The 27,780-nt window shown below is 43.2% G+C and overlaps 3 protein-coding genes and 2 long non-coding RNA genes across 10 annotated transcripts in view; 3 read left to right on the top strand and 2 right to left on the bottom strand.

Annotated features, from left to right (window-relative positions):
- Positions 1-3,296, top strand: part of AKT1 (AKT serine/threonine kinase 1) — a 122,289-nt gene extending 118,993 nt beyond the window's left edge. For both annotated transcript variants that reach the window (XM_083519135.1, XM_083519136.1), the window contains exon 14: positions 1,171-3,296. In XM_083519135.1, coding sequence (XP_083375261.1) covers positions 1,171-1,250 — 80 coding nt within the window. In that variant the 3' untranslated portion in view covers positions 1,251-3,296. The remainder of the gene's footprint in view (positions 1-1,170) is intronic.
- SIVA1 (SIVA1 apoptosis inducing factor) lies at positions 3,186-11,764 on the bottom strand. 2 transcript variants are annotated; one of them, XM_083520382.1, is made up of 5 exons: positions 11,452-11,764; positions 7,118-7,309; positions 6,490-6,646; positions 4,952-5,384; positions 3,186-4,619 (listed from the first exon to the last, which is right to left on the bottom strand). In XM_083520382.1, exons 1-4 carry the CDS (start codon positions 11,567-11,569, stop codon positions 5,327-5,329), a joined length of 525 nt encoding a protein of 174 aa, XP_083376508.1. In that variant the 5' UTR covers positions 11,570-11,764; the 3' UTR covers positions 3,186-4,619; positions 4,952-5,326. The 2 variants fall into 2 exon arrangements, with proteins under 2 accessions (XP_083376508.1, XP_083376507.1); XM_083520381.1 differs by having other exon boundaries at positions 3,186-4,599; positions 4,939-5,384; positions 11,452-11,740.
- LOC310685818 lies at positions 11,712-16,035 on the top strand. The gene is made up of 2 exons (XR_014515556.1): positions 11,712-11,809; positions 12,833-16,035. It is a non-coding gene; the product is annotated as an uncharacterized lncRNA (long non-coding RNA).
- Positions 13,766-27,780, bottom strand: part of ADSS1 (adenylosuccinate synthase 1) — a 36,564-nt gene continuing 22,549 nt past the window's right edge. For all 3 annotated transcript variants that reach the window (XM_083519274.1, XM_083519272.1, XM_083519273.1), the window contains 8 exons: positions 24,883-24,990; positions 24,428-24,509; positions 23,287-23,413; positions 22,349-22,503; positions 20,179-20,303; positions 19,161-19,258; positions 18,374-18,523; positions 13,766-17,478 (listed from right to left, as the gene is read on the bottom strand). In XM_083519274.1, the coding sequence (XP_083375400.1) occupies positions 17,426-17,478; positions 18,374-18,523; positions 19,161-19,258; positions 20,179-20,303; positions 22,349-22,503; positions 23,287-23,413; positions 24,428-24,478 (759 nt within the window). In that variant the 5' untranslated portion in view covers positions 24,479-24,509; positions 24,883-24,990 and the 3' untranslated portion in view covers positions 13,766-17,425. The remainder of the gene's footprint in view (positions 17,479-18,373; positions 18,524-19,160; positions 19,259-20,178; positions 20,304-22,348; positions 22,504-23,286; positions 23,414-24,427; positions 24,510-24,882; positions 24,991-27,780) is intronic.
- The window catches only part of LOC310685923, a 160,487-nt gene continuing 157,711 nt past the window's right edge, over positions 25,005-27,780 (top strand). For both annotated transcript variants that reach the window (XR_014515604.1, XR_014515605.1), the window contains exons 1-2: positions 25,005-25,661; positions 25,758-25,823. This is a non-coding gene — a long non-coding RNA (uncharacterized lncRNA). The remainder of the gene's footprint in view (positions 25,662-25,757; positions 25,824-27,780) is intronic.

Here is a 27,780-nt window from a genome sequence, read left to right as displayed (position 1 = left end):
TTATCTGTAGTTTTATCGAAAGCACTGCAGATCCGAGGGTTGGGAACCTGTGGCTTGTAGGCCAATTTCAGCCCACCAGGGGGTCCATGAGGTCTCAACGTCAGCCCAATGGTTGAGAGTGGTTCAGATGACAACTGGAGGAGAGGAGGAGGATGCTAAATTATGCACACCTTTCCCCAACCAAGTCAGCCATGATTTAACCCCCACCTCCTTAGCTGAGCAGGATCCCATGCAAACCTGTTCCTGATTCAGGAAGGATATTGCATGGAAATCCCCTACAAAAATAAAGGTTTTTCAACCAGCTCATGTTTGAACCTCTGGTTTTACGAAGTCCAAACAGGAATGCTGGGCTGGTTGAAAGTTGTTCTGCAGGCTTCCTTCTTTAAACTTCGTTTGGCTTCACCTGCCTGTTCCCAACTCCCATCTGCTCCAGCCAGCATGGCCAAGAGCCATGGATGATGGAAGTGCCCTGCGAGGGTCACCAGTTCCCCATTCCTTCCATTATACTTGCCTCTCTCTTCCCCCTTTGTTGGCTAGACAACCTGTGTAGACTTAGCTTCTTGAGACAGGGAGCCACAGTGCGTGCGTTCTGAAGTTACCCAGGAAACTAGGAGTGGACAAAAGATAGAACAAGAGCTACTTGGAGATCACTGGGAGGTTTGAAGTAGACGGACAAGTGTTTCTGAATCCTAACAATTGCAACCACAAAACTCCTTTTTGCAACTCTATTAGGCTGCTAAGGTAAAGAAAGGTTAGGAACATAGGAAGCTGCCTTGGACCAAGTCAAAACATTGGTCCATCTTCCTCAGTGTTGTGTACACTGAATGACAGCATCTCTCTCAGGTTTCAGGCAAGGGGTGTCTCCTGGGGATGGCACAGATTGGACCTGGGACTTTTCTGCATAAAGCCCCTAACCTGGAGCTAACTCCTGTGTGAAAGGACTGTGAGCTCAGTTTAGTTTAATGATTCCCAGCTCAGAATATGCTCAGAGGCACGCTGTTCTTTAATTGTAACACAACATATCTTTTTGCATCTAGCTCTGGTTAGTAGGTCTTGGGTAACCAAAACAAAGTAGACCAACAAGCCTGAAGTCTTTAAAGCCTTGCTCGTAAAGCATTGCACGCATTGGTATCTCAACAGATTAATAGAATGCTTTCTTTCTGCTTCCAGATGACAATATGGATTATGTCGATAGCGAGCGACGACCGCACTTCCCTCAGTTCTCTTACTCGGCCAGCGGAACGGCTTAGTGTTTCATTTATCCATTCACAGGAACCAATCAGACTGCATTTTGGGGACCTTATAATTTCGACGGACACTAGAGATCTCTCTACGATACATGATTTGCAAACTATGTTTGTACTACAGTTTAGTTGAATTTGTAGGAAGCCTCACAGGTTGTGTATTTAAAACAATCCTGATGCATTTTTGAATCGGAATCTCTGAAGCAATTTTGAGGAAGGAAGACAAAGGATCCACTCATAGAGCGCAATTAAAAATGTAAGAAAAAGGCTTTTTCTTCTGAAAAACGACCTTTTTTGGTTTTTAAGAATATGCACCAAAACTGTTTTCTTTCTAGCAGTTTCAGATTTTCCATTATTATTTGGTTTTGGGGTTTTTTTGTGGAAAACTTTATTAAAAAGTTAAAAAAAGAAGAAGTTTAAGGTTTTCAACCTAGCAGCAGCAGCAGCAGTGACCATTTGAGAAAACCTCTTTTTTTTAATTTATTGCATACCATTTCATTATGTAAGTAGTGAACCTGCACTCTGAATAATTAGATATATTTAGGATGAGAGACAGATTTAGGTAGTGCAATACAAGCAACAATGCAAAAATAGCCGGAACAAACTCTGGCGATAACAATAGGTTCAGCCGCTATTTGGACAGAAACGAAACAAAAAAAATGTCAGCAAAGTTAAGATACTAATAATAGGAATGGCACTAACGGCCTCAATGAGGTAAAATCAGAACCGATAGTTATGCTACCACGCCTTCTTAAAAGACAGTACACAGTTACATATCAAATGGAGCTGTATGGAACTTTATATTTTGCAGTGCACTGGGAGGTAGTCTACTAAAGGCAGTGAGTTTTAATTATTCCATCTGAGTGTATTTATCTAGGTTTAATCTTGCTGAATACCAGCAGATATCCACGGACATTTTCTCTTGCCATGGGCCACGTTGAAACCAGCAGAAGTCGTACAAGGGTCTTTCTGCACTCATCTTCCCAGACTATATTCTCATCCCAGTTTCCTACTAGTTGTGCCTTGGAGAAACGAGCCAGTTTTACCAACTTCAACTGGGGAAAAAACCCAAAACCCAAACACTTCTTAGTTGCAGAATTGACCAGCAGAGAGAGGGGTGGGCAGGCATGCCTGTATATTAAATGACAAAAGGAAAAAAGGGGGGGGGGATGCCGACAGCAACCGCACAATATTCTTAAGCGACGAAACATCTTGCCAAACGAGTTGACAAGTCAAATTTCAGGCACCGAAGCCATAGCTTTGTTCGTATATTTATAAAAGGCAGTTCTAAAAATGGGAACGTGAAATGCACGTTGATATTACTACATCCATGTGTTCCGTCACTCACTTCAGTGTACATTTTTAATGATTATTTTTAGGGGGGTGGGGAGGAAAGCTCAGTGGCGACAGCAGCACTTGGATCTAGGGGTGGGGAATGTGTGGCCCTTTGGAGCACTGCTGTGCTCGCTCTCAGGGGCCGATGAGCATTGCGATCCAACAACATCCATGCGCCTGCAAGTTCCCCATCCCTGGTGAGGAGGAAGCTCTGCCTTTTGCAGTTGCAGATGGATGTAAAAAAAGAAAAATTGGATGAAACTTCCACATGTTCGAAAAGCGAGCTCTTTCTTCCCCCATGCCCTGCCCTTTATTATCACTTTGTTTTGCATTTTCACAGAAGCCACCTCATTTTGAATCTGCCGGACGTTTGTAACTAAATTGTCTCTTTGCCTTTTGACACGGGCCAGGATTTCTGAACGCTCGCTTGTGCCGCGAATCAGTTTATTCAGTTGTGGCTTTATGTTCTTTTTAGATATGCTTTTGTTTCTGTTCTCTTATCTGTGCAAAAAAAGTTGATTGAATATACTGCAGTTCCTTAACACCTTTTTTTTTTTAATTTGAAAGGGAATGTACCCTGTTTCCCCTCTACATGAAATCCCATCATTTTGTGTGTTCTTTTTTGTTTGTTTTTTACAACATTCAACTCTAGTATTTTTACTTATGATATGAAAGTTTCCCTCAAAATACTTCAATAAAATGTGCTTTAACAAGTTAGCTCGGGCCTTGCCTTTGGTGGAACGATGCAGACTTTTGAAAGAGCAAAACTGGATGCACCTTTTTCTCCCTGACTGCTGTGCAATGGATTTGGGAGGGCCTTGCTAAAGGCTGAATTATCAGCCTGCTATAAGAAGGTGGGGGCACACAAGCTGTTGCCAAGGAGCTACAGTAGAAAAAGGAGCAGACCGAGGTGTGTGTTTGATTTTACATTAGACGTAAAATATATATACCTGCCCTCAAAGTCAGGGGGGAGAGACGAGAGCTCGAGCATAATGAGAACTTCGCTTCCAGCAAATACAAAATGGGAAGTGTTTAAGGAGCATCTCATTAGCAGCAGGTCTTTTGTCACAAAGACCCCACGACCAGGAGACTCATCAGACTTGGTACAGAGATGCGCAAGAAGCCATGCTGCTGAGCTCAAGCGAGTGAGTGTGAAAGGAGGAGGGTGGGAAGGGGGAAAGCTGGTCAGGGGAAACGGGGCTTGAGAAAAAAGTCTCTCCAAAGAAAAAGCTGCTACAAAGGGTTCACTTGTGCAATAAAATCTGGCTGAGAGCAGCATATAGGGTTTTTTTAAACACACACACACACAGCAAGCTTTCAGATCCAAAACCTGCTTTACAAAAGTGGATTTTTACTACTTGGACATAAATGTGGCCGCTCTAGCTTGAAATAAAGCTTCTCTGATAATTAACCAATCCCAAAATGATGCCGCCTGCTATAACTTGCTCTCCCTCAGCATTTTCTGTCTCGGCTTTTTCCTGATGGGTGTCCAATGTGAAACTGATCTTTAAAAGTTAAAAAGTACCTAAACGTTCCTACTTACCTGTTCCCTATTTAATGCAACCGGTGTCATGAACAACCACTTGGCATCATTTATGATATGACTCGTGACCACTTAGTGTAGTATCAGGAGAGTCTACAAGTTTGTGGTTGAGTCTCTTTGAAGGTTATGTGAGCAGGGTTGTTTCAGCTTTTCATGCATACCCAAACACTCTTACTTGGAAGGAAGAGAGTTAAAATAAGTCATATGAGTGGGTTTATAAAAATATATCTAAAACATTTAGATGGCTCATTTTTTTACTGCTAACAAAGTGTTACTTAAGAACTGGGGAGTAGAGACAAACTGAATCTGGACAGTCTGTTTAGCAGTAGTATTGGATGCTGCAAACACGAGACGCTTAAATGATCCAAGCCACTGAAAAAGGAGCTTTTACAGTGAATAGTTTGAATCATATTCTGACCACCTCAAAGTTTAGGGCCATGGGAAGAGGCTTTATTCCCATCTGGCCCCTGTAGTTCACTTTTGTCTACACCAGGGGTCTGCAACCTTTAAGACAAAAAGAGCCACTTGGACCCGTTTCCAAAGAAAAAAAACCCTGGGAGCCGCAAAACCATTGCGACATTTAAAGCATGCACGCCGCTGCCCTCTGATCTGACAGCGGCCGGGAAGGTGACGTCGGGACGGTGCGTGACTAACGCATGCACCGCCCCCATGCGATGTCATAGCCAGTACAGCGCCTGCCACAGTGGGGAGTGTCGGGGCGCACAATGCGCCTCCTCCCCTCGCTAGTATCCGCGCCGGAGCCACGGCAAAGGTGTAAAGGAGCCACATGTGGCTCCGGAGCCGCGGGTTGCAGACCCCTGGTCTACACTGTCTGGCAACAGTTGTCCATTTGTCTCAGCCCTATCTAAAAAAGCCACGGATCGAACCAGACTCCACATCTGAAGAATAAGCTCTCCCTCAAGTTTCAGCCTTCTATTACGTTGCTTTTCTATGTAATTGAATAAAACTCTTCTGCCTTATCAGAACAGATGCCAGCAAGGCTAGCCAAATGCACCCTCCACGAGAGATAATATAAAAAGTTTATTCTATTAAAATTACAGTTGTAGAAATATACACTATTTATAAAGCGGCACCCCAATGTCACATAGGGTGGGAATTGTCCAGCTATTTAAACAAACAAGTTCCTTTACAGATCCTGGAGATAATTATGTCCTTCAAACGTAGTACTGTCATTTCAAGCATTTTAGTCCTCAAACATGGAGCAGCCATTGCAAAGTATTCGCTCGCCAACATCATTGGACCTAGAAGAAAGAAGGTAACAGGCAATTCAGTGCACCTTTGTGTTCTGTACAGTTTAGGAAGAGAATGCCGGCTCCACCTCTACCACATGCAAGGAAGGCGTGAGGCTGAATAAATTAAGCTGTAGGGGAAGCCGAAAAACCAATCGCCTTGCTGGATTAAATCAAGGCCCACACCAGAATAACCTGTACACGCAGGATGTATTTAGCTACAGTGGGAAACTGCTTTAAGAGATGTAGGTGGGCAGGTGTAACCGTGAACTGCAACAAATTAAAACAATGGCACAGTTCTCATGCAATGCTAAGCCATACAATGGCTAGGCATGGCTAAACAAAGTATGTGGATACTCATAGGAACATCATAAGCCTGCTTCACTCCTTCCCTGCTTAGTTCCAGGGAGATCAGCAGCAGCAGGAACAGATAGTGTGTGGGTATTTGGAGGTGGGGGGAAATCATTCAAACTCATTCATGCTTACTCATGGTTCAATTTCATGTTGGCTGCAGGGGAGCTCATTTATGTATATTCTTTTCCTCCCAAAGTAGCCCAGGCTGGGAAGCCTCCCTATTCGGCCCACGAGGCTGTTGATTCCCAAGGCAAGCCCATCTCTTGCCCTTTACCTGTGGGCCAGGTAAAGGCTTGCTGCCTGGCAGAAGTGGATTTTGCACACAGTGCTAATCAGCTGGTTGTCAGTGCTTGCAACGGCCTGTGCCTTTGCTCGCAAGTTTGATTTGCCACACTGTTAAAATAGCCTGCAAGGGCCGGGGACTTGGCTCGCTGGTGGTTGGAAGTGGTTCTCCAGCCTTGCTCCAGGGCATGAGAAAATTTCCGATGCCATTATTTGCAGGGAGTTCTGCTAAGCTAGACTGCCTTTCCCTCTCCTCAATTTTCTTAATTACCTAGGTTCAAATTACAATCCAAGGTTCAAAGGCCACTGCATTTATGACACAATGGGCCAATGCTTCCTTACAGCTTTTGGCATATGTCCCACTCCAAACCAATTTTGCAAGGAATGCTATTACCAACCAGTTTGCTACATTCAGCATGCAGTGTGTCCCAAACCAACTGAAGGAAGTTTTAACTCATGCCTAGTCCGCACGGACACTTACTCTGTAACAGAACACAAGGAGCAAGCAACTACATGGCAACAGCTGCAGAGTCTGCTGCAGTTCTGGCATATGTGCCGATCGCACTGAGAGCAAGTTTCTTTGACGTCAACTGTTCTTACGCACGAGGAGCAGGCCGTGGAAACGCATTCCGGCAGAGCTGTGTAGAAATGTACAGATTCTATGTTAGAACAGATTTCAGCATCAAGTGTCAGAAAAAGCACCCATTTCAGAAAGCAGATCGCAATCTTCAAGCCATCTACGTATAATTGTAGAGTTGTAAGGGATCCTGAGGATCATCAAGTCCAAGGCTCTGCGATGCCAAAATCTAAACTAGATGGTGCATACGGAATCCTATTCAGCTGCTCTGAAGGGAGGAAGTGTGCCTGCTGTTCTTCACAGAAATGCCGCAGACCACCTGAATATGCCCTGTGAGTCTCTGTCTGCTCCCTACGCCACACAAATATCAAGGCTTACAGTTCCTTCAGAGAAGCCCAACTGGAGCAAGTCAATTGCTCTATACATGCATATCACAGTTACACCAAACTTAACATTGCAACCCAATAGAAGAAAAGTGAACAGAAAAAGAATCCGCTGCACAGGTACTTGACAGCCGGCTAAATTTACTTACCTGTTTCTCTTGCACAGGGCTGTAGAAGTTTTCCATCCTGCCCAATTAACATTTGTCCGCTGCAACTAAGCCGAGAGCAAGCTTCTGGTCTGCCTGCATGCAGCTCTGGAGACTCTGCTCCCACCGTGCTGCCGTTCCATGTGTTATCCATGTATGCCTGGGCACCCCTGAAGAGCAGCTGTTTTGTTTTCTCTGCAAAAAAGGACAAGGTGGGAATGGTAACGGAAAACTATCTCGAACTGGTTTCCCACTCCACTGAATATCACCTTCCCCAAGAAAGAAAGAAGTCTGCTGTATCAGATTATGACATGCTCCCCTACCCAGAAAAGGGCTTCCATTTCAGAGGAAAGCAAAGAAGAAAGCTGCCTTGCAGAGTCAGAGGAGCCCATCTAGTTCAGCAAAGTTTATGCTGACTGGGAGTTGCAGACACCAAGGACTGAATCCAGAACCTGGCATGTTCTTAGATATCACAGTCATGAGTGATGACAATCCAAGCAAGTAATAACTACCAGCAGTAAGGATCTTCTCCCAAATTTCTTAAATGTTTCCATCCCCTCCCCCAAAGCAATTCAGCAAGTTTTTAGTTCTGTCAGGAGAGCATTGAGACTCTTGATCTCAGGGTCGTAGGTTTGAGCCCAACATTAGGCAAAAGTGTCCTGCATTCTTCTTCTTTGGCGACCACTCACAGCCAAGTAAGATTGTCTTCCAAAGCAGGGTTTTAGCAGTGAGTCCGTAAGTGACTGTGGAGGTCAATTCTGGATCTACACATTCTTCCACAGTGGGGAGATAGGTTTCCGGGCAGGAGTTGAGCATGGTAAGCGTTTGCCAAGCATGCCTTCCTCTTAGCACATTTCTCCCTTTCTTCCTGAGTTTGAGTGTCTTCAAAGCCCATGACACCTTTGGTTTTGACCTTTAAAGCTCTATGCGGCCTAGGACCTACGGGGGTGCCTCTCCTGGTATGCCCCGCAGAGGACCTTAAGGTCCACAAATGACAACATTTTTCAGGTCCCAAGTCACAAGGTGGTTAAGGTTGGTCTTAACTAGGGCCAGGGCCTTTTCAGTACTGGCCCCAACTTGGTGGAATGCTCTGTCACAAGAGACTAGGGCCCTGCAGGACTTGACATCTTTCCGCAGGGCCTGCAAGATAGAGCTGTTCCGCCTGGCCTTTGGTTTGGACTCAGTCTGACCCTTATGTTTCCCTCCCCTTTATGATTTTGACTTTTAAAATGAGGCTGCATTTTGGATTGCATTTTAACCTGTATTTTAAATTGTTCTTTTTCTTTTTTCTTATTATGTTTTTACTGAAATTTTATTGGTGCTAGACGCCCTGAGCACGGCTCTGGCCGGGGTATAAATAAAAATTATTATTATTATTATTATTATTATTATTATTATTATTATTATTAGGCAAAGTCTGTTCTCCAATTGGAGCACTTGCAGGGTCGTAAGTTCAAGCCCAACATGGGGCAAAAGTGTCCTGCACTGCAGGGGGTTGGACTAAATGACCCTTGTGGTCCCTTCTAACTTTAAAATTCTATGATCACATCATAGGAGGAAAGGAAGGCTGCTTCTTTATGCTACCTACAGATCCCTTGCTAGGTTCCGAGAATGTGAAGTAGCTCACAACTTGCCCAGATGGCAACAACCCAAGGAACAGACCCTACTTTCCCAATACCGTATCCCCATCAGAATTCAATCCCCCATTATGAGAACACCAGCCCACATTTCAGTCACTGCTCATTACTCACAGGATAAAGCACTGACCCCAGATTCCTCTCACACAGGAACAAAAACAAACATATGCAACTCATCTGCAATCAACTTATTATAACACAAACTCTTACGACCACCAGTTGTTAGTTAAAGTCAAGGGTCTTCTAATGTCCAAGCAACAGTTTATACAGTAATAAGAACCTGATTTCCCAACATGCACTGCATTCTTAGATTTAAACGTGTAATAGATATACCAGCTTTGACATTTAAAGGTTTTTATGTTACACAGATCCCTGCAGCTGTGTTAGTTGTGGCACAAAGAACACTGTGGCAAAATTAGGGCATAGGAAATGTGTCGTAGGGTGAAAATGAGGGGGAGAGACAGAATATTTGTGTACAGGGAGGGCAGGAGAATATATGCACCTTCCACCATATGTGTGGCCATACATTCATGTGCACAAAAGCAAAGCTGTGTGGTTTCACACACAAAAGCACACCAATGTGCGATGTAGATAAAGACGCATGAATAAACATGCAAATAAAAAGAAAGCGAGGCACAATGGAGATCAAACCAAATTAATTAGCAAGGAGCTGGAAATCTTAAAATCACATTGCAGAATCTACCAGGAGAGATCACACTGCAGAATATAACCAGGATTAAAGTTAGAAAGTGCAATGCAGAGTGACTCTGCAGCAGGAGTCACCAACTTTTGGGGGACCTTGGGCACCACACACACACACACACACACACACACAGTTGCAATCAAGTACACAACTTCTATTGGTTAAAATAGAGTGCTGCTTTCAAGCCTAACTTCAAAGCGGAGCGGCAACCACAGCTTTACGGCAATGTTTATTTCTATCCATTTCAATTTGCATGTGGTTTCCAAAGCAAGGGGAACTAGGCTGTCACAGCCTCCCCAGCAACTGCTTGTGCTTCCTTGACAGGTTAAAGAGAGAGAAAATATATCTCTGCCCCTTTGCTGAGGAGCACTTTAATCCCATTTTCCTCTTGTAAAAAGGCCCTGTTTTCAGAACCTGATTCAGCATCCACAGAAGATGCAAGGCAAGCAGCACAATAGCATTACCTAAGCGCTAGCGCCCCCAAGGGAGGATTTTGGGGTAGAAGTCCAGAGCACCAAGGTAGCAGTCAGGAATCTCCCTCTCAAAGCACAGCAGAGCTGGTCTGCCATGTGTTTCATCACACGATGCCCATTCCTATCCTAAAGAGGCGAAGGCAGTTAAGAGAAGTCTGGAGTGTAAAAATCGCTGAACTGTACCAGTTGCCGCATCAAGCAGTTGGTCCCTTACCTTTCCCGCCCCGACCTGGCCACAGTGATCCATGCAACGGTCACCTCCAGGCTTGACTACTGTAATTCGCTCTACGCGGGGCTGCCCTTGAAGCTGTCCCAGAAACTCCAGCAGGTGCAGAATGCTGCAGCGAGGCTCCTCACAGGGTCTCTGCCATGGGAGCATATTCACCCAGTGCTTTTCCAGCTGCACTGGCTCCCGGTGGAGTACAGGGTCAGGTTCAAGGTGCTGGTTTTGACCTTTAAAGCCCTTCACAGCCTAGGACCCTCGTACCTTCGGGACCGCCTCTCCCGGTATGCCCCATGGAGGACCTTAAGGTCCATAAATAGCAACACCCTAGAGGTCCCGGGCCCTAAGGAAGTTAAAATTAGCCTCAACCAGAGCCAGGGCCTTTTCAACTCTGGCTCCAGCCTGGTGGAACGCTCTGCCTCATGAGACCAGGGCCCTGCAGGATCTGATTTCTTTCCGCAGGGCCTGTAAGACAGAGTTGTTCCGCCTGGCCTTTGGCTTGGAGCCAATTTGATTCCGTCCCCCTCTTTCTTTTTCCTTTCTCCTCCTGTGATGAGGCTGCATTTTAATTGTTTTAATGTTGTATTTTAATCTTGTTTTTAAGTTGTATTCATTCAACTTGTTTTTATTATTGGTTGTTAGCCGTCCTGAGCCCGGCCTTGGCTGGAGAGGGCGGGGTATAAATAAAATTTATTATTATTATTATTACCACTAATTCCTGGGCGCGTGCAGAGTGCTCTCCTTTCGTAAGAAAAAGCAGGCAGGTTCGAGGTCAAGCACCTCTATGCTTAGAAATGCTTGGAGGCAGGGCAAGGGGGGGGGTCTCCGCTTCAAGAGAGAAGCCCCTGATCCCTGGACATGTGCAGAAAGAAAGACCAGGCATGCTTAGTTAGGCTGTGCGCTTAGCAGGGAAAGGCTGAGAGGTGCAGAGGAGAGGGAGGAAATTTCTTCAAATAACGCCCTCCAGGAAAGAACCACTGCCCCTGGGCATGTGCAGAGTGTTTTCCCTTCAGAGGAAACAAACACCAGGCAGGCTTGAGCTGTGTGCTTAGCAAAGGCTGGGAGATGTGGAGACGGAGGAATCTCCCCCTTCCAGAATAAAAGGGGCTTTGCTCCATTCTGCTCCTTCCCCCACCCCCACCCCGCTGAAGAGTTCAGTTCTCGCGAGAGAATGAACTCAGTTCTCGCGAGAGTGAAACACTGGTCAAGCAACGGCGCCCTTGACCAAACTTTCGTCCTCGCGAGAACGCGGCTCCGAGACCCTCCCTCGCGCCCAACCGCCGCCGCCGCCTCCTCCTCACCGAAGACCTCGCGCCGGTAGCGCTCGCCCTGGACGCCCTGGCTCAGCTCCCTCAGCCTCACGCGGGTCTTCAGCTGCACCGGGGAAGAGTCCCCGAACGGGCAGGAGCGCTTCGGCATCCCCTTCCCCTCACGCCACGCGCCGAGGGAGACCAGCGGAACCAAAAGACGACGCCGGCAGAGAAGCGCTTGCTTTTTAGGTAGCTGGCTGGGCCCTCCCGCGCGGGAAAACAGCAGCTGCGGCGACGGCGACGCAAAACAAACTTCTTTCGGATCTCGCCGCCACGCACCCCGCCTACTTCAACGTCACGGGGCGTGTCAGCCAATAAGGAAGGACGCAGAGCGGCGTTGGAAGCACAGGTAGGCGCGGCAGTGGCGGGTTTTCTGACGGTGTGTGGGCGGGGCTCTAAGCAGGGGCCCTCCTACCACAGGAACCGTAGCCCTGATGTCATCGCTAGGGGGTGGTGCCGAGGCTCTTCCGTGTAGGTAAGTCGTACTGTTGCCATATATATGTATATTTGTAAACCGTTTTCTGGCTTTTCTTACAATCAAACGCTGAATAAATGCTTATGAAATAAAAATTTCTATTTCATTAATAAAATGAAAAATAAAATAAAATAAAAATTTCTATTTCTTTGGGCTTGGCTTGTTGCGTTGCTGATTTCTCGAGATGTTCAATTAATTAAAGGGCGCAGCTGCGCACAGCTGAGAAGAACCTCACCAAGGAGCTGCTTATTCAAAATGTTGCAGCAAGAAAGTAACTATTCCCAAACGCGGCTTCCTCCTTTCTTAAACCATCTTCCCCTGCACTTATCTCTTTGTGTGCTCATGAGCTCACACGGGCACAGAGTGGTTTCTAACTGCCCCTCCTTTCTTTCAAATTAAGAACCTGGATTGATGTTCCATTTGCAACCCCTTCTTGAACATGCATACCAGGGCAGGGGTAACTGGCCAGTAAATTGTACGCCTTTGAAAACTATACAGAAACGCCAACTGGTGCAAGACAGAGTAGCTAAATCTGAAATCTCTGCCAGATCTGGGGAGCACTTTGCCCCTCCCAATCTTTATTTTACAAATTTTGTTGGGCTTTTTTCTTGTATTTTGAGGTACTTAGCAGGGAACGCATGGGCCCAGTGGCATATTTCTTAGGAAACCGGGGGGGGGGCAGGACTTGAGGCTGGTGCTTTGCCTTCCTCTTGGAAAGGGTACTGACAGAGTGTGGGTAGCACAGCATAACCAGGTATTGAGTCAGGTTGTTGGTCTTCACCTGCAAAGCATTCCCTATGATGGGCGGTGGAGGTGTGCCGGGTGGCAGCCACTTCACATTCTCTGGCATCCTGCTGCTCCTGAAGTTTCTGGAGTTCAATGGCTTTATTTTTGCAGGAGCAAAATTACCCTGGCAGGAACTTGGGAGAGCTGAGGACTGAAGCCTTGGATATGCTGCTCTAATGACTGTAGGAGAATTGCACTACTCTGCGTTCCCATTATTTTTTGTCTTCCTAGATCCTCTTCCTCTGCTGTCTTCTTTTGGCTGTCTACCACAAACGCCAATCACTACTAACCTGATGGCAGACAGTTTGAGGTGGTAGCCATGACATTCTTAGTTTTCCAAATGTGCCCTTGGGTTCTAAAAGGCTGGCGCTAAGATTATTTAATGAAACCAGCAACATGGAACATACATTTTACCAATGTTAACCACTGTTAAAATTTCTCCCATCTGTTTAAGGTACAATTCAGGATACTGTTTTTTCTTTTAAAACAGTAGGTAGTAGATTAGATCAAGGACTATCTGCTCCACATTACAGACTGTAGCACATATATTTTTATACCGGCGAGGCATTTGTATACTGGGGTAAACTATTTTCAGGTGTGGTTTTACTGATATTTTATGCTGCTTAGTTGTTACTGTTACAATATTGTGATTTATATTATGTGTTGTTTTGCATGATTGTTTATTGGTTACTAGCTACCCTGAACTCAAGATGGGAGGAAGGCCAGGATCTAAGAAACTTGAGTAAAAAAATATGGACCTGCCCAGTCATTAAGATCTCCTTTAGAGATTAAGGGCCTTTGCTGTGGATTTGCCCCAGCTGTAGAACCCTTTCCCCAAAGAGGTTTCAGCTGAGCTTTGGGACCAGGTTAAAAGAGTTTCACTGACCTCTTTCTTCTACCACACACACAAACCAACTCGATGTAAAAACCAGAACTGCACCCTGGACATACATTAGCTAATTTGCTACAGATTCTCATGAACAGCAGTGGAATATTGATCAAGATTTTCTGTGAATGCAAAAGAAGACTCAAGAGACCAAATTCTTACTCTTGTAAGGCTTTATAAAGCAAAGGAAAGAGCTGTAAGATAAAAGTGTACAGCCCTATTGACCATATACAAAAATAAATCAAGAGAACACTTCTAGTGCATCTGTTGAATTGTGTGCACCCAGCTGGTATCAGCAAGTGTGATATAGAGCATCATAAAAGTGTTATGCATGGAACCTGACCTTTTTACTGTAGTCCTTGCTGTGATGCACAATTAAGACATTTTCACTGCCTTGCCATGCTGTCCTCAACCCTATTAATTCAACCATACCAATTTGCTTCAGGTTATGAATATTAAATGTAACCTGTGAAACTAATTATAAACAAATTTCAAGTGAATGTTCAATATAATATTTAACAGGATACCATCAAGAGAGTAGCATGCATTGTACAGAAACACATTTCTTATGCTGGTTTGAATCACTGTGGACTGTAACATGATTCCCTAATAAATAAAAATAAATTGAATTTTATTCAGTGCTATTACTTACTGAGAACAGATTGCAATTAAAATAACTTAATAACATTCTTCATGGATTAGTTAAAACAGAATAAGGCTACAGAACAAAAGGTCAACTGTGATTTAGTGCAAACTAAAAAGCCTGATGTCATTGGGCATGATGCGCTAGTGAGTTCTTCCATGCCAGCTCCACTGAAGTGAATGTGATTTATCAAAGCAAAGTTCTTGCACAGCTCACATTAATTTCACTGGATGTTGCACAGGAACACTTCCAAGTAGACTGTGGTTCATGTTGCCCCAGGTTAGGCTGCTCAACTGACACAGACTTTGGAAAGAGTTTAAGCATCCTATATTGCAAGACTGCAGCAGCTTTCTTCTCTTGCAGCAGCTTTCTATCTATTGAGGATGCACTAGCTCTGGATAGTCTATTGCAATCAGGAGATTGGACAAGATGGTCTACAAGGACCCCTTCTCCTCTTACAATTCTGTATGCATCTTGTTAGTAGCGTAAAAAAAATATGTCAAATGGGCAAAGATAATGGACTACAATGCCATTTCAAATTACAAAGCAGGAAGCAAGCCACAAGGTGCAGTAAGCCAGTCACTCCTAAGTGATTACAGAGCAAAGCTTGATAACTGCAAGGCAAAAAGCCAAATGCATATACGCCAAGGCACCATGGCTTAAGGGAAAAATTCTTGGGCGATTTGTGACAGCAACGAAAACTGACTTGGCAGTGGTCCTCCTGTCAATTAAAAGCGCTTTTACAAATTATTTAACAAAACATTTAAGTCTGAAAGTTAAGTCAACATAATCTGTGAATCAGAAAGTTAGTCTTCTCAAAAGGGTGAGGCCCACCGTCATTCTCATAAAAACATACAAAAATTATTCCAGAGCAGTCTGTTGCAGCAAACACAAAGAACCCCTTGGCACCTTAAAGACTAACAAGCGTATCATTGAGTGCGGGCTAGAGCCTACTTTGTCGACATGAGGTAGGTAAGTAAGTATTACCTGCCATGTTACAACTGGCAAAACTAAGGCAAAGATAAGGACTAGGATCCAGAGTTGTAAAAGATTGTCCACAAGGTTTTTCAGCTCTCCTGGCAGCAGCCTCCGTGAGAGGATGCCACCAAAAGGAAAAATTAAGAGATACCTTTGTGCAAGCACACACACTACTCTGGATCCCAGGAAAGGCATTGGTCACAGTCCAAACCACCAAAGCTCATTGGTTTTCACTGGGCTTAGGCATGCTTAGTTCAGTGTTGAATTGTAACCATTAACTAATAAGCAGAAGGCAGTGAGAGTCAATGCAGTGCTCTCTGTTCCTGAGTTTCTATTAGTTATGAATAAACTATAACCTCCATTTCCAAGCTGTCCAAGGCAATGGTATTGCAAGGGGCAGGGGCCACAATCCCCCACAATAAAAACAATTCAGGAGCACCCAGTTGCAACACACCTTGGCTGCTTTATTTTAAAACTTGTTCATTGCGTAATGGTAGACCTTCTGGCCTCAATAAGGTCAGAATCACAATATTTAGGATCTGTATAGCCCTTTCTAGGGTTCAAGGCACTTCACAGGCAATATCTAGTTTTAATCCTTCAAACAACCTTGTAAGGCAAGTATCCTCTGTGGTACAGATGGATGGACAGAGGCTGACGCATCCTTTGCTAGTGGAAGCAGTGACCTTAAAAGTGCATCCAGACCAACATTCACCATTATGTCATTCCAGCTTGGCACTTCATTGTCCCACAACACACTCATATTCATGGGGAACTTGTGGTTGCAATGGCACAATTAATCTTTTTTTTTTTTTTTTAATGGAGGCAAGTAGCAACAGATCCAAGCCCTAAGCCCTCTTCTTCACATGGATAACTACACAGAATAAATCAAAAAAACCACACTGCTGTTCTGCATGAACCAAAAGGATTCCTCCTTCATACACACTGCTTATTTTGCTGGGATTGGAGCTCCACAGTCCATAATAGCACAGCTCCATAGAAAAAAGCACTGTCATTCTGTACTCATTATTTGAAAGGCTGATGAGGAGCCCCTCTAGTTAACTTGTTTTAAGAACATAAGAGCCCCCTGGCTGAAGCAAGTGACCCGTCCAGTCCAGCATCCTGTTCTTACAGTGGCCAACCAGGTCCCTACAGGAATCACACAAGCAGGACCCACGTACAACAGACACTCTCCACTCTAGAACTGGTATTCAGATGTGGAGACTGAACACTGCCATGAGGGTTAGTAGATGACGATAGATAGATAGCCTCCATTAATCTATCTAATCCTCTTTTAAATCTACCTGTTTATTCTGCTGGTGATCAAGCAGCACAGTGGCAAGTAATGTTGGTGGAAGGGAATCCATGCTATGGCTTGGCAACACAGGGTCCAAGACCAGGGATCTACTCAGCTGAAATGAAGGATGTAGTGAAGCCACACCCTGTCCATGTAGTGATGCACTTCAGGATGTTGCAAAGATTGGTTTCCCTGGGCATTTTCTTACTTTGCTGTGGTTTCTTTGTCCTTGTGCCTACTGCACAATGGCACAAGAGAGCACCATCTCTGAAGGACTTCATGTGGAGTGCCTATTGGGAAATATTGCAAGGGAAGCTCTTTATCCCTTAGGTCTGTTGGCTATTTTCAGTTTGACCCACTGCCAAAAAAAGGACCTAAGCTATTGCCTTCCTTCCTCCCATGACATAACTTCTTTTGCATCTCTTCTCCCTTTATATCTGAAGAGCTTTTATTTCTAAAATAAGTAGTCGCTTTGACTGCTGGGCTTGAAAGAGAATTACTGAATTGTGCTGGTTTTTACACAAGTGCAGTGCTCCATAACCAGCACAATTTTAAATGCTACATACATTGAACACTGCCATATTATTGCTTCCTGACATAGTAATTGGAACCTCCTCCTTACACCTTCTGCAATCTGGAATAAACTTCACTACTGGTAGCAAGTTGAATAAATAATTCAGTGCAGGTTTGGCACTTTTTAAATGTGACCTTAAGATTCCCCTCCCCAAAATTTCTGTTCTTATTCTGTGTTCCTAATTTTTGGATACATTTACTTGAGAATATGACAAGTACAAGGCATGTCTAATCATAGTCTAGAAAGAACAGCATCTTCATCTTGGTTTGGGTACAGAAAGGAACAGATGTACAATAAACTGCTTCTTGGCACATATGTTCTTTGTGTGTTTAAAAGAGCTGGATCATCGATTCCCTTGATTTTCCAACTCCAACCCATTTCACTGAAGAGGAGAGAAATAAAAAATTATTAGAACAATTACTTGGGGAGTAAACAACATAATGGAATCTATTTTATGATGTAATCCTAATGTGTAGACCAGAGTCTTCAAGAGCAAATGAACTCAGAACTGCAGTGTAGTAGCAGATAGACATTTTAACATTTAACAATTTATTCTTGTGATTTGCCTCTGAAGTTCTACAGACCTGCTTCATTTTTTAAAAGGCACACAAAAAGCTTCTCCCTGCCCACTTCCCCCCACCATGCAAATGTTATACATCTCAGCTTCCTGCTTACTCACTTTTCTAAACTAAAAAGCCCCAAATGCTGTAACCTTTCCTCAAATGGGGTTGCTCCCTCCCGTTGATTATTTTGGTTGACCTTTCTGAACTTTCCCCCTAATTCTACAATATCCTTCTTGAGGAGAGAACTACACACAGTATTTCAAAGGTGGCCATACCACAGATTTGCACAACAGCATTATGATATTGGCAGTTTTGTTTTCAGTCTTTTTCCTAATGACTCCTAACATGGAATTCACGTTTTTCACAGTTGGACAATGGGGTGACATCTTCATGGAGGTATCCCCTGTGCCTTGAATATATATTGTTCCTGGTCAGTGACTGCCAGTTCAGATCCTGTAAATATTCAAAGCTGGCACAGGGATTTATTTACTTTTTACATGTTGTGGGGCAGGTGCCTTTTGGATAGGGAAGCATAGGAGAGGGGTCAATCACTACAAGGTTTTTCTAGAGTACTGCAAACAGTGCTTGGGAACCGCTGATCTAGTTAAATCCCCCCAGAGCTGGAACAACTTTTCTGCCCAACTGGAAATAATTTTGCATGGTTTGGCGGACACATGGAATGCCTCCTAGGAAGAGTGCCAAAACGATATGTACCTGCCACCCCAACGTGGTTCTCCACAAACCGAATGTAATTTTGTGCCTTAGGTGGAAGTTCCTCCCATTTTCTGGCACTTGTTGTGTCGGTTTTCCACCCTGGCATCGTTTCATACTCCACCTCCACTTTCTGCAGTATTTCCTGGTTAGCTTCAAAAATGAGACAAAGTGAGGATGTTTCTATAAGCTAAATGGTTGCAATCAACTGGCATGAACAAAATTCAAAGTGTAGTTGGCTAAATTTAAACTAGATTGCGTGAGACATGTCTGGCAGCTCAGAGGTACAGCATGTGCTTTGCAAACAAAAAGATTCCTAGGTTCAATTTCTGAAGTCTCTAAGGAGGGCTGGGAAAGACTCCAACCTGAAACCCTGGAGAGCAACTGCCAGTCAGTGTCAATTGTGCTGAGCTAGATGGACCAATGGTCTGTCTTTATATAAGGACAACTTCCTATGTACATAGGGAATAATGGAGAGGGCATTTGGTTCTGTTTACCAAATTCTGGCACTTTAAAAAACAAATCTGAAGTCAACTCTAGAAACCTGTTGACACAAGCAACAGTACTAATCATATATTTGTAGAGTTGGGAGGTACCACAAGGGTCATCTAGTCCAACCCCCTACAATGCAGGAATCTTTTTGCCCAAGGTGGGGCTCGAACCCACAACCCTGAGATTAAGAATCTCATGCTCTACCAGCAGAGCTGTGTACATACACTTGTAATGTAGCAGTTAAAAGGAAAAAGGGGAGGAAGCCTGATAATAAACTATTTAAGCCATCGATACATACCTGGAAAATATGGAATTCTTTTGCCACCCAGCTTGTAAGCTACACCAATTTTGATTTCATCAAATACATCCAGAATATCCAGTTTTGTTAATGCCAGGCTGCCCAAAAGAAACATGAGGTAAAATTACATGTCAAACAAATCCTCACTCAGCACCTTCTTTAATCCCCTCCATCTGTCTTCATCTGAATTCATTCGGCCAAACTGAATGAATAAATATGAACACGAGTAATCACGGAATAAATAATAAATACGCATATTATAGATACTTTAATAAACATTTTCAGAAACTTTGCAGAATATGAAGTCAAGCATTACATGCATGTATTTTAAAGAATAGGTACTATTCGTAAGTATCAAATGCATTTTAAAAAACTGAATGCAGTGTGGGGGTGATTTTTTAAATTTCTAATTGATCCGCTGGAACCAACCCAAATTTGGAACCTCAAGAGCGGACTAGGAAACCACTTCTAGGGCATGCTCATTGGGCCAGTGCAAATGCAACTTGACCCTTGGGCTAAGGGGTTAGGGGCAGACTATGGAACCCCATGCCCTCTTGCTTCAAAACCCTCCTCTCTCAAGCAAGCATTCTCATCACCATGTTTTTCGGTTAAGTCAGTAGCCTATGAACCTTGGGTTAAAGCTAATCACTGTTCCAGTTTAGCTAAACTGTGCAGTGCAGAGTGTTGTATCCCCTCCGTTAATCTTGCCAAACTGCCAAGCAACTCCATGTTCAAGCCACAAAGCACATGGCCATGAACACAGTTTCCTTTTGCCTGGCTCTTATTGACTGCTTCACTCCTCCTAAACATTGTGAGCAGTGTATATTGCAATCCTGTCAGCAATTCCATATAGACGGATATTATCATCCTTATGACACCTGGAGCAATTAGCTCTTATCAATGCACAAAACATAACACTTTGCTAAGCTAATCTTATCTTAATGTTACCTACATATTTGTACTCCACGGGATAAAAAGTTATGAGTTCCAAGTGTAGCTCAAAATCTGTGATGCTTACGCAGTGAATCCGTTGATCATATGGGCGTATCTCAATATGACAAGGTCAAGCCAGCCACAGCGCCTTTTTCTGCCTGTGGTCACTCCCCATTCATGGCCTCGGGACTGTAAAAGATCTCCCATTTCCTGCCAGAGACAAATATTTAGGTGAGATTTCTGCAACATTAATCCTAAGCATCAGGCGATCAATGTAACATATTTGTTTTATTTAAAACTCAACAGGTGTGTGATGTACTAAAAACCAGAAGTAGAATTCTAATTTCCATACTAATTACACATTTTTAATCTGAATTATAAATTGTGTATTTTATCGCCAACTCAGGAAAAGCACTTCTGCTTAACTGAACAATACAAATTAGGATGTTGGGACTGTATGAGATGCCTGAATTTTGGTCCAGGAAGGAGAAATCTGATGGACATTACTGCATGTTTGCCTACCAGGGTTTCACAAGAATGTGAACAGAAAAGTTTGAGAAACACTACATACAGCGTTGAAAGCCAACATTAAGAATTGATATGTAAAATTATTTTCTGAGTGCCAGAAGTACACAAGGAACTGATCCTTAAAAATATTCTTTCATCAATCACTTATTCTTATTTATTTTTATTATATCTTCCACACCATTAACAGAAATTATTTGAGCAGGTCATAGGATAAAGGATGCTCAATTCAGATAATCCTTGCCTCCAAATGAAAGTTGGAGGATCAGTTCAAGAAGGACACTGACAAACTGGAACGTGTCCAGAGGAGGGCAACCAAAATGGTCAAAGGCCTGGAAACGATGCCTTATGAGGAACGGCTAAGGGAGCTGGGCATGTTTAGCCTGGAGAAGAGGAGGTTAAGGGGTGATATGATAGCCATGTTCAAATATATAAAAGGATGTCACATAGAGGAGGGAGAAAGGTTGTTTTCTGCTGCTCCAGAGAAGTGGACACGGAGCAATGGATCCAAACTACAAGAAAGAAGATTCCACCTAAACATTAGGAAGAACTTCTTGACAGTAAGAGCTGTTTGACAGTGGAATTTGCTGCCAAGGAGTGTGGTGGAGTCTCCTTCTTTGGAGGTCTTTAAGCAGAGGCTTGACAACCATATGTCTTGAGTGCTCTGATGGTGTTTCCTGCTTGGCAGAGGGTTGGACTCGATGCCCCTTCTGGTCTCTTCCAACTCTATGATTCTATGATTCTATGAAAAGAGCATCCTCTTCTGCAGTAATCAGAGTTTACCCCAACATTCAGTTTGGCAAACCTTAGTTAGCATTTGCCCTCCAAACCAGAGTCAGAAACCCTTTTGAAAGTACAGTTTCTGCCAGTTTGCACATCACAGGAAACAAAAAGGAACACTGCATGTAAGAGCAGAGGAATGGGAAAGAAGTCAACCCTTGTTCACCATCTACCAAATCACCAGTTTGAGAGTATCTGAGCTTATACAGTGGAACCTTGGTTCTCAACTGGCTTAGTTGACGAACAAATTGGCTCCCGAATGCCAAAAACCCGGAAGTGTTCCAGTTTTCGAACGTTTTTTGGAAGCCAAATGTCCAATGTGGTTGTCAGCTATTGTTTCCAGGGTGCCTGCGCCAATCAGTAGCCACGCCTTCGTTTTTGAATGTTTCAGGATTCGAACAGACTTCCAGAACGGATTAAGCTCAAGAACCAAGGTACCACTGTGTAATGATTCTGTTTTTAGCAGCTCATTTTAATCAGTTGCCTTTGATACAGTTGTCTCCAAATATGGTTTTTTGGGGGGAGGGGGCTCCCCCCCACCAGCGCTATTGCATCCACCAACTAGTAGCTGCAGAAGCAGACAAATCCTACAGAACAAAAATTCCAAATTGAAAGAAATACTGATTCTGCAAGGATACTGACAGATCACTTTAGATTCAGATCAAGGATGACCCTGGCAACAAGGATATCTAAAACAGCAGAATTATGAGAGTACATAAGCAGTATATATAAGAAAATTAAAGCAGCCAGAAGGGTAAAGTTATCACATAGGTGCATTTCTTACTTTGGAACGAAGCTTGAGATTTGTGTTGAATCTACTGCGGCCCCAAGATAAAATACGGCCCCTTGGCATAGTCTAGACATGTGTGCATTAGCAGGAGACCATCATCTTGTTACGACATTTTATCCCACTGACCTTATGTCTTTGCCTTTGGTAACACTAAACCTACATTTATCTGTTCAGTGGGAAAGGCTCCAATTCCCACTCTTGTTGTGTAGGCCTTCACTACACCATACACTTCTCCAATATACTGGGGAGGAATACCAAGCCCGGTGCACACACCGCCCACAGTGCAGTTGGAGGACGTCACAAAGGGATATGTGCCTGCCAAATGAAGGAAATATGAATTACGCATGGGGGAAAACAAATGACTTTTGCTTATTCTATTTCATCATGGCTTCTCATGTACATTGTTAGCTACTTCAAGGTGCTTTAAAATATGGGGATAAGGGACCCCTGGTCATATCAAGAAAGATGAAGGAATGCACAGCACAGAAGATGAAGCACGAGCAAAATTCCACATATATACGCTGGCAGAAAAGGACATACACCAGGGATGGAGAACCTGTGGCCCTCCAGATGTTGTTGGACTACAACTCCAAACATTCTGGACCAATGCCCAGACTGGCAGGGAGTGATGAAAGGTAGATTCTTAGCACATTTGGAGAGACACAGGTTCCCCTTGCCCTTGCCCCATACCCTGTTACAGAATGGGAGAGGCTGAACAAGTGGTTTAGTTGACTGATAAGAACAGCTAGCTGTACCTTTAGCAGTGTAAAGTATCCTAACTCGCTCAAATTTTAGTAAGTTCTGACTTGGTGCACTCCTCTCAAGCCAACACAAAAATTATGTCACATCTCAGACATCTTCTAATATGCCTGAAGATTCATGCAGGTGTCACAAATAAGCAGGCGTGCGTATGGAAGAAGAGCTCTGCCTATCCGGTTCAGCATCTTGTTTCCCACACTGGCCAGCCAGATTTCAGTGAAGGTATATAAAGTTTTGTCTCACCTTCCCTGAGAAATAGGTATATAACCTTTCCTACCTCTGCACACACAGGAGATCTTACGGAGGCGGAAAAGTATTATGTTGTACAGGGAGACGTACCAAAATCAATGTCGAGCAGTGCTGCGTTGGCACCCTCTACAAGAATTTTCTTTGGAGAGCCATGCAGCGCTTCATACATAAAATAAACACCATCTCGGACCATTGGCCTTATTTTTTCAGCATAGCCCTGAAAGATCCAACACATACACAAGGTTAAATCAAACGTTTCTAGAAGATTGGCTGCAAGTCAAGAATAAAAGCATACCAAAAGCCAAACCATAAAATAACCATTTCTAAAGTGTTAACTAGGTGGAGGGATCTATAAAGAATAAAATCAGGGTAGTTTCCTGTATGTTTCACTTTACCCAGGGCAGTCACACATTTTCAGGGTAATACCCAAACCGCTGTACAGACAGAAGGGATAAAACCCAAGTATGGAAAGTGGTCTTCTGCGTTCACAAATCATTTTCAATGGAACTCATACTGTCAACATTATATCTGGTGAAACTCAAGTGTACTTTCATCTTCTGAAATTTAAACATGCCAGACATAATCCCACATATCCATCAAACAGATGCATATTCCTTTCTACTATGCCTTAAAACCCTAGCTGGCACATATGCAGAAAGCTCCTTGGAGCCCCACAACAGTCAGACTCATGAACACCCACAATGCTCATTCACTGTTATGCCCTCTGCCAAGTATCCCCAAGCCCAAGTATAGGCAGGACAATTCGGGCCACATACATCACTAAAGAGGCAAATGGCCCCAAACCAAACTTTCAGCCAAACCATAATGTCTAGGAAGCGTCCGCTCACAGTCTCTCCAAAATGTTTTTGCGCAACTCCCATTCATATTGTGGGGTTGCGCAGTAAAGGTTCCTAGTGAATTGTGACCACAGGTATTGTACAACAAGCAAACTGGTTCCTGGGTATTTTAACAGTGAAAGATTTCAATCACTGTACTACATTATAGTGTACTATCTTTTCTAGGTAAAATATTTAAATACTCTGAGATCCATGGAAAGCAATATACTGCATTCCACATACACTATGCTCTATCAGTTTCAAATTTCCCTTTCCATTTCAAACTCTTTTCTGTTTCATAGTCTTTGTTATTTATAGAAAATAAAAATCAGTTATATAATTTAGTTATATAACCTTGCTTTATTGTCTTAAGCACTAAAGTATTACTAGTTTACCTTTAGTTTTTTTAGTTGTCCTTCTGTGTCAACTTCTAAAGAAGGAAACATCGACTTGTACTGGTGAGCAAGATTCTTAAATCTGTAAAATATCAACAATTTACTAGCACACATATTTTTAAAGTTGGGTCTTATTATATAACGACCTTTGGCTATAGGTCACACAGAATGCCACAAAACAAAAGGATTCTCTAAAAAAGATACAGGAGACGCATTTTCAACCTGTGAAGATGGACTGAGCAGTACCCTTTTAAAGCCAACTAGAGACCTGGTATATACCTCTTGTCCAGGCACCAGTTTGTCTGAAATCGCAAATGACAATATCTATACCACTATTCCTTATAGCTTCCCAATTCCCCCTACCTGTGTTTAAGGGGTATAGAAGCAGTAAGAAAAAGATTTCACGTTAAGCAAAAATCCCCACCCACTTCTTGCTGTGTGCTTCAGTAGGATACCTTGAAGAAAATTCATCAAAGTCTGAAAGAAGATCACATATCCGAAGTCCTGTCCGTGCTGCTTTCGAAGAATAGGTTGGTCCAATCCCTTTCTTTGTTGTGCCAATACTAGTGAAAGAAGACAAATGAGTGGTATCAAGTCGTGAACTAAGAAGACTTACGGAGACACATACATTTTTAGAATGCATTAGAATAGAAATTGGTTGAAAGTATACTTTTTGCTTGACGACCAAAACCATTAAAAAAGACCCTCCTCTCCCCTCCATTTATTTGCCCGTTTCTTTCTGTTCTTTTGGCTGAGATGTAAAGGAACGTGGGGCTCCTGTATTTTTAATAGTCATTAAGATTTACTGTATTTTTCTGTCTATAAGACGCCCCCATGTATAAGACACCCCCTATTTTTGGGGACTCAGATTTAAGAAAATGGGGGGAAATGTATCCGTGTATAAGATGCCCCCTAATTTTTGACCTTATTTTTTTAGAGGAAAAACGTAGTCTTATACACAGAAAAACACAGTATTTTTCCCAAAGAAGCTGGCCATGCACACACACAAAAATACAACCTTCTATACAATTACTAAAGATAAATGAATGCTGTCCTTTGTGTCCGATCACACTCTCTTGCTTGTTTCTCCATTTCAAATGAAGAAAATAGTGGTGGTACCACAGATGCAACCTCCCACTTCTTAAGTTAGCGCCTGACTCACTAGTTGAAGGCCAATGGCACACCGAACTGAGACCAAGCACTCCTGAAGCCCGACTACGTGGATGAAACAGTGGTGGGAGCAGTGGCAGAAGTAATTACTCACTTTCAAATTACCCAAATGGTAGCCCTGCCCTTTCTATCTATCACCCTGTCTTGTTTTCTCTTACAGGGCACTCTTATTCTGGAGCCCTTTTGACAAAAGATGGCACAGAAATATAAACAATAAGCATAATGGGTAAGATATAAATACGTTCCCTGACCTCCAGTTCTATGTTGCTATTCTGTCACATACTTGCTAACCAGATTTGTGGTGCAGTTAATTCACAGTTAATTTCCAATCTGCTCCCAATCTTCCTTCTCTGGACTTCACATCCACTAGGGGTCAGTCACCCTTCTTTGAGTCTGTGCTTCAGTTACATACTGTTAAGTGTGATTTCTTTCAGCAAGGGCATTATTAACAAAGTTTACACTACTGCACAACAAACAATGCACAGGACCAGAAAGCAGGGTACATAAAACTGACTTTTCATGCCGAACTGTATATGCCAACTTCCTACGCTCCAGTAGGTTTGCTTGTTTTCATTACTGCACTGCCAAATCTTTCAGAGCTGTTCTAAATAGGTCGACAAGGTATCACTTTCCAGCTCACTGACCTATCTACTATAACAGCCATTACGGGGGCATGACAGGGGTGGACTGGGAGGAAGAGAAGCATGACTGCAAGCATAGCCTGGTAAAATACTGGAAACCTTTGCCATCCATCATGAGTGGAAGACGGGTTTTGCTCCTAATAATGAGGAATTCACTTTTACTTGAAGCTGAATTTCCCCCACCACATGCTGTTCAGACACTGTGGGATTCTGGCATACCTACAACCCATCTGGAAGATAAACTGCTGCAAAGCTTCATGAAGGAGATATGCCTAGGGAACACTGTTGGATCAGATTCCAACTACAGAAAAGAATGCATCTCCTTCTGTGGCCTGCCTGGGTGGGTTGAGACTAGCTATGAGCTGGACTACTTGCTGCATTTTTTATCAAGTCTCAGGGTGTGTACGCAACATTATTCCATAGAACCATGAGGGCAGATATTATGAGTGGCAAATATTCCCACATATTGCTACACCTTATCTGATCCAGGATTAGCAGTAGCTTCAGTAACTCTACAAATATAATGGAGGAGAGGGGGAAACCCCAGCTGCTCTTTTTCCCAATTGCAGTTGCTTCTCCAAGCCCTAAACCAATCAATCAAAGAGCGATGAATTTGACTAGACCAGATTGCAAATATATTTTGGTCTAGTCACATAGCTGTCAACTTACAGATTTGAAAATAAGGGACCAGCAGCCTTGAAAATAAGGGATCAGCAGCCAAAATAAGGGATCAACAATTACTTTGATTAAATACATATTTTGTTGCGTGCAAATGGCTTTAGATACCTATTAGGTCCATAAATGACCATATAGCATATATTCAACGCACAAGAAACAGCAACAATTTGTTGTTGACAAAGCACAGCTGGACATAGAAAGGGCCCCATTACCTTCAGTAGCTTATTTAAGGGACATCATCAATAAGGGACAGCAGCGGGACATGGCGCTGATATAAGGGACTGTCCCGCCAAATAAGGGACGCTTAACAGCTATGTCTAGTCAACTTCATTATTAAGGGAAACCTCTTGAACAAAGGAGCAGTGCAGAAGGAGAGAGTGCCATACATCAATTTTGTTACCTCTAATATATAGCTTACATAGAGAATCAGACTGGTATTCCAACACCATTATATCTGCCTCTGGACAACTTAATGTCTTTTTAATGTCCAAGTTGCACAGGATATCAATAGTGCCCAAATTTCTCATAACTAGGAAGCAACATGTTGCCATTTCTGTGTAGTGTTACGAAGGAAGAGCCACCATGTTCTAAGATGCAGGACTTGTAGCAGAACATCTTGCACGGAGGTGGAAGAGCTAATGAGAAGAGTGGTTATTGACCCAGGGACAGTCACCATCCTCAGCCTAACCGAGCTCATGAGCATTGCTAACAAACCAACTATTTTCTCCAGAACAGAAATAATTTGTTCTTCTTTCATAAACTCTAGATGACACTGATGTCAAAATGCCTCGTTCCAGTGTTTTTTTGGCAATATCCCCAATCTTTTGGGGCACCTATCATTGATGAGGATTTCATGCAATGGCA

Source organism: Podarcis liolepis (genome assembly GCF_965112155.1).
Source record: "Podarcis liolepis genome assembly, chromosome: 1".
In the NCBI taxonomy this organism is placed as follows: Eukaryota; Metazoa; Chordata; class Lepidosauria; order Squamata; family Lacertidae; genus Podarcis; species Podarcis liolepis.
The sequence above is the reverse complement of the archived record's forward strand: the minus strand, read 5'-3'. Positions and strand labels throughout refer to the sequence as shown.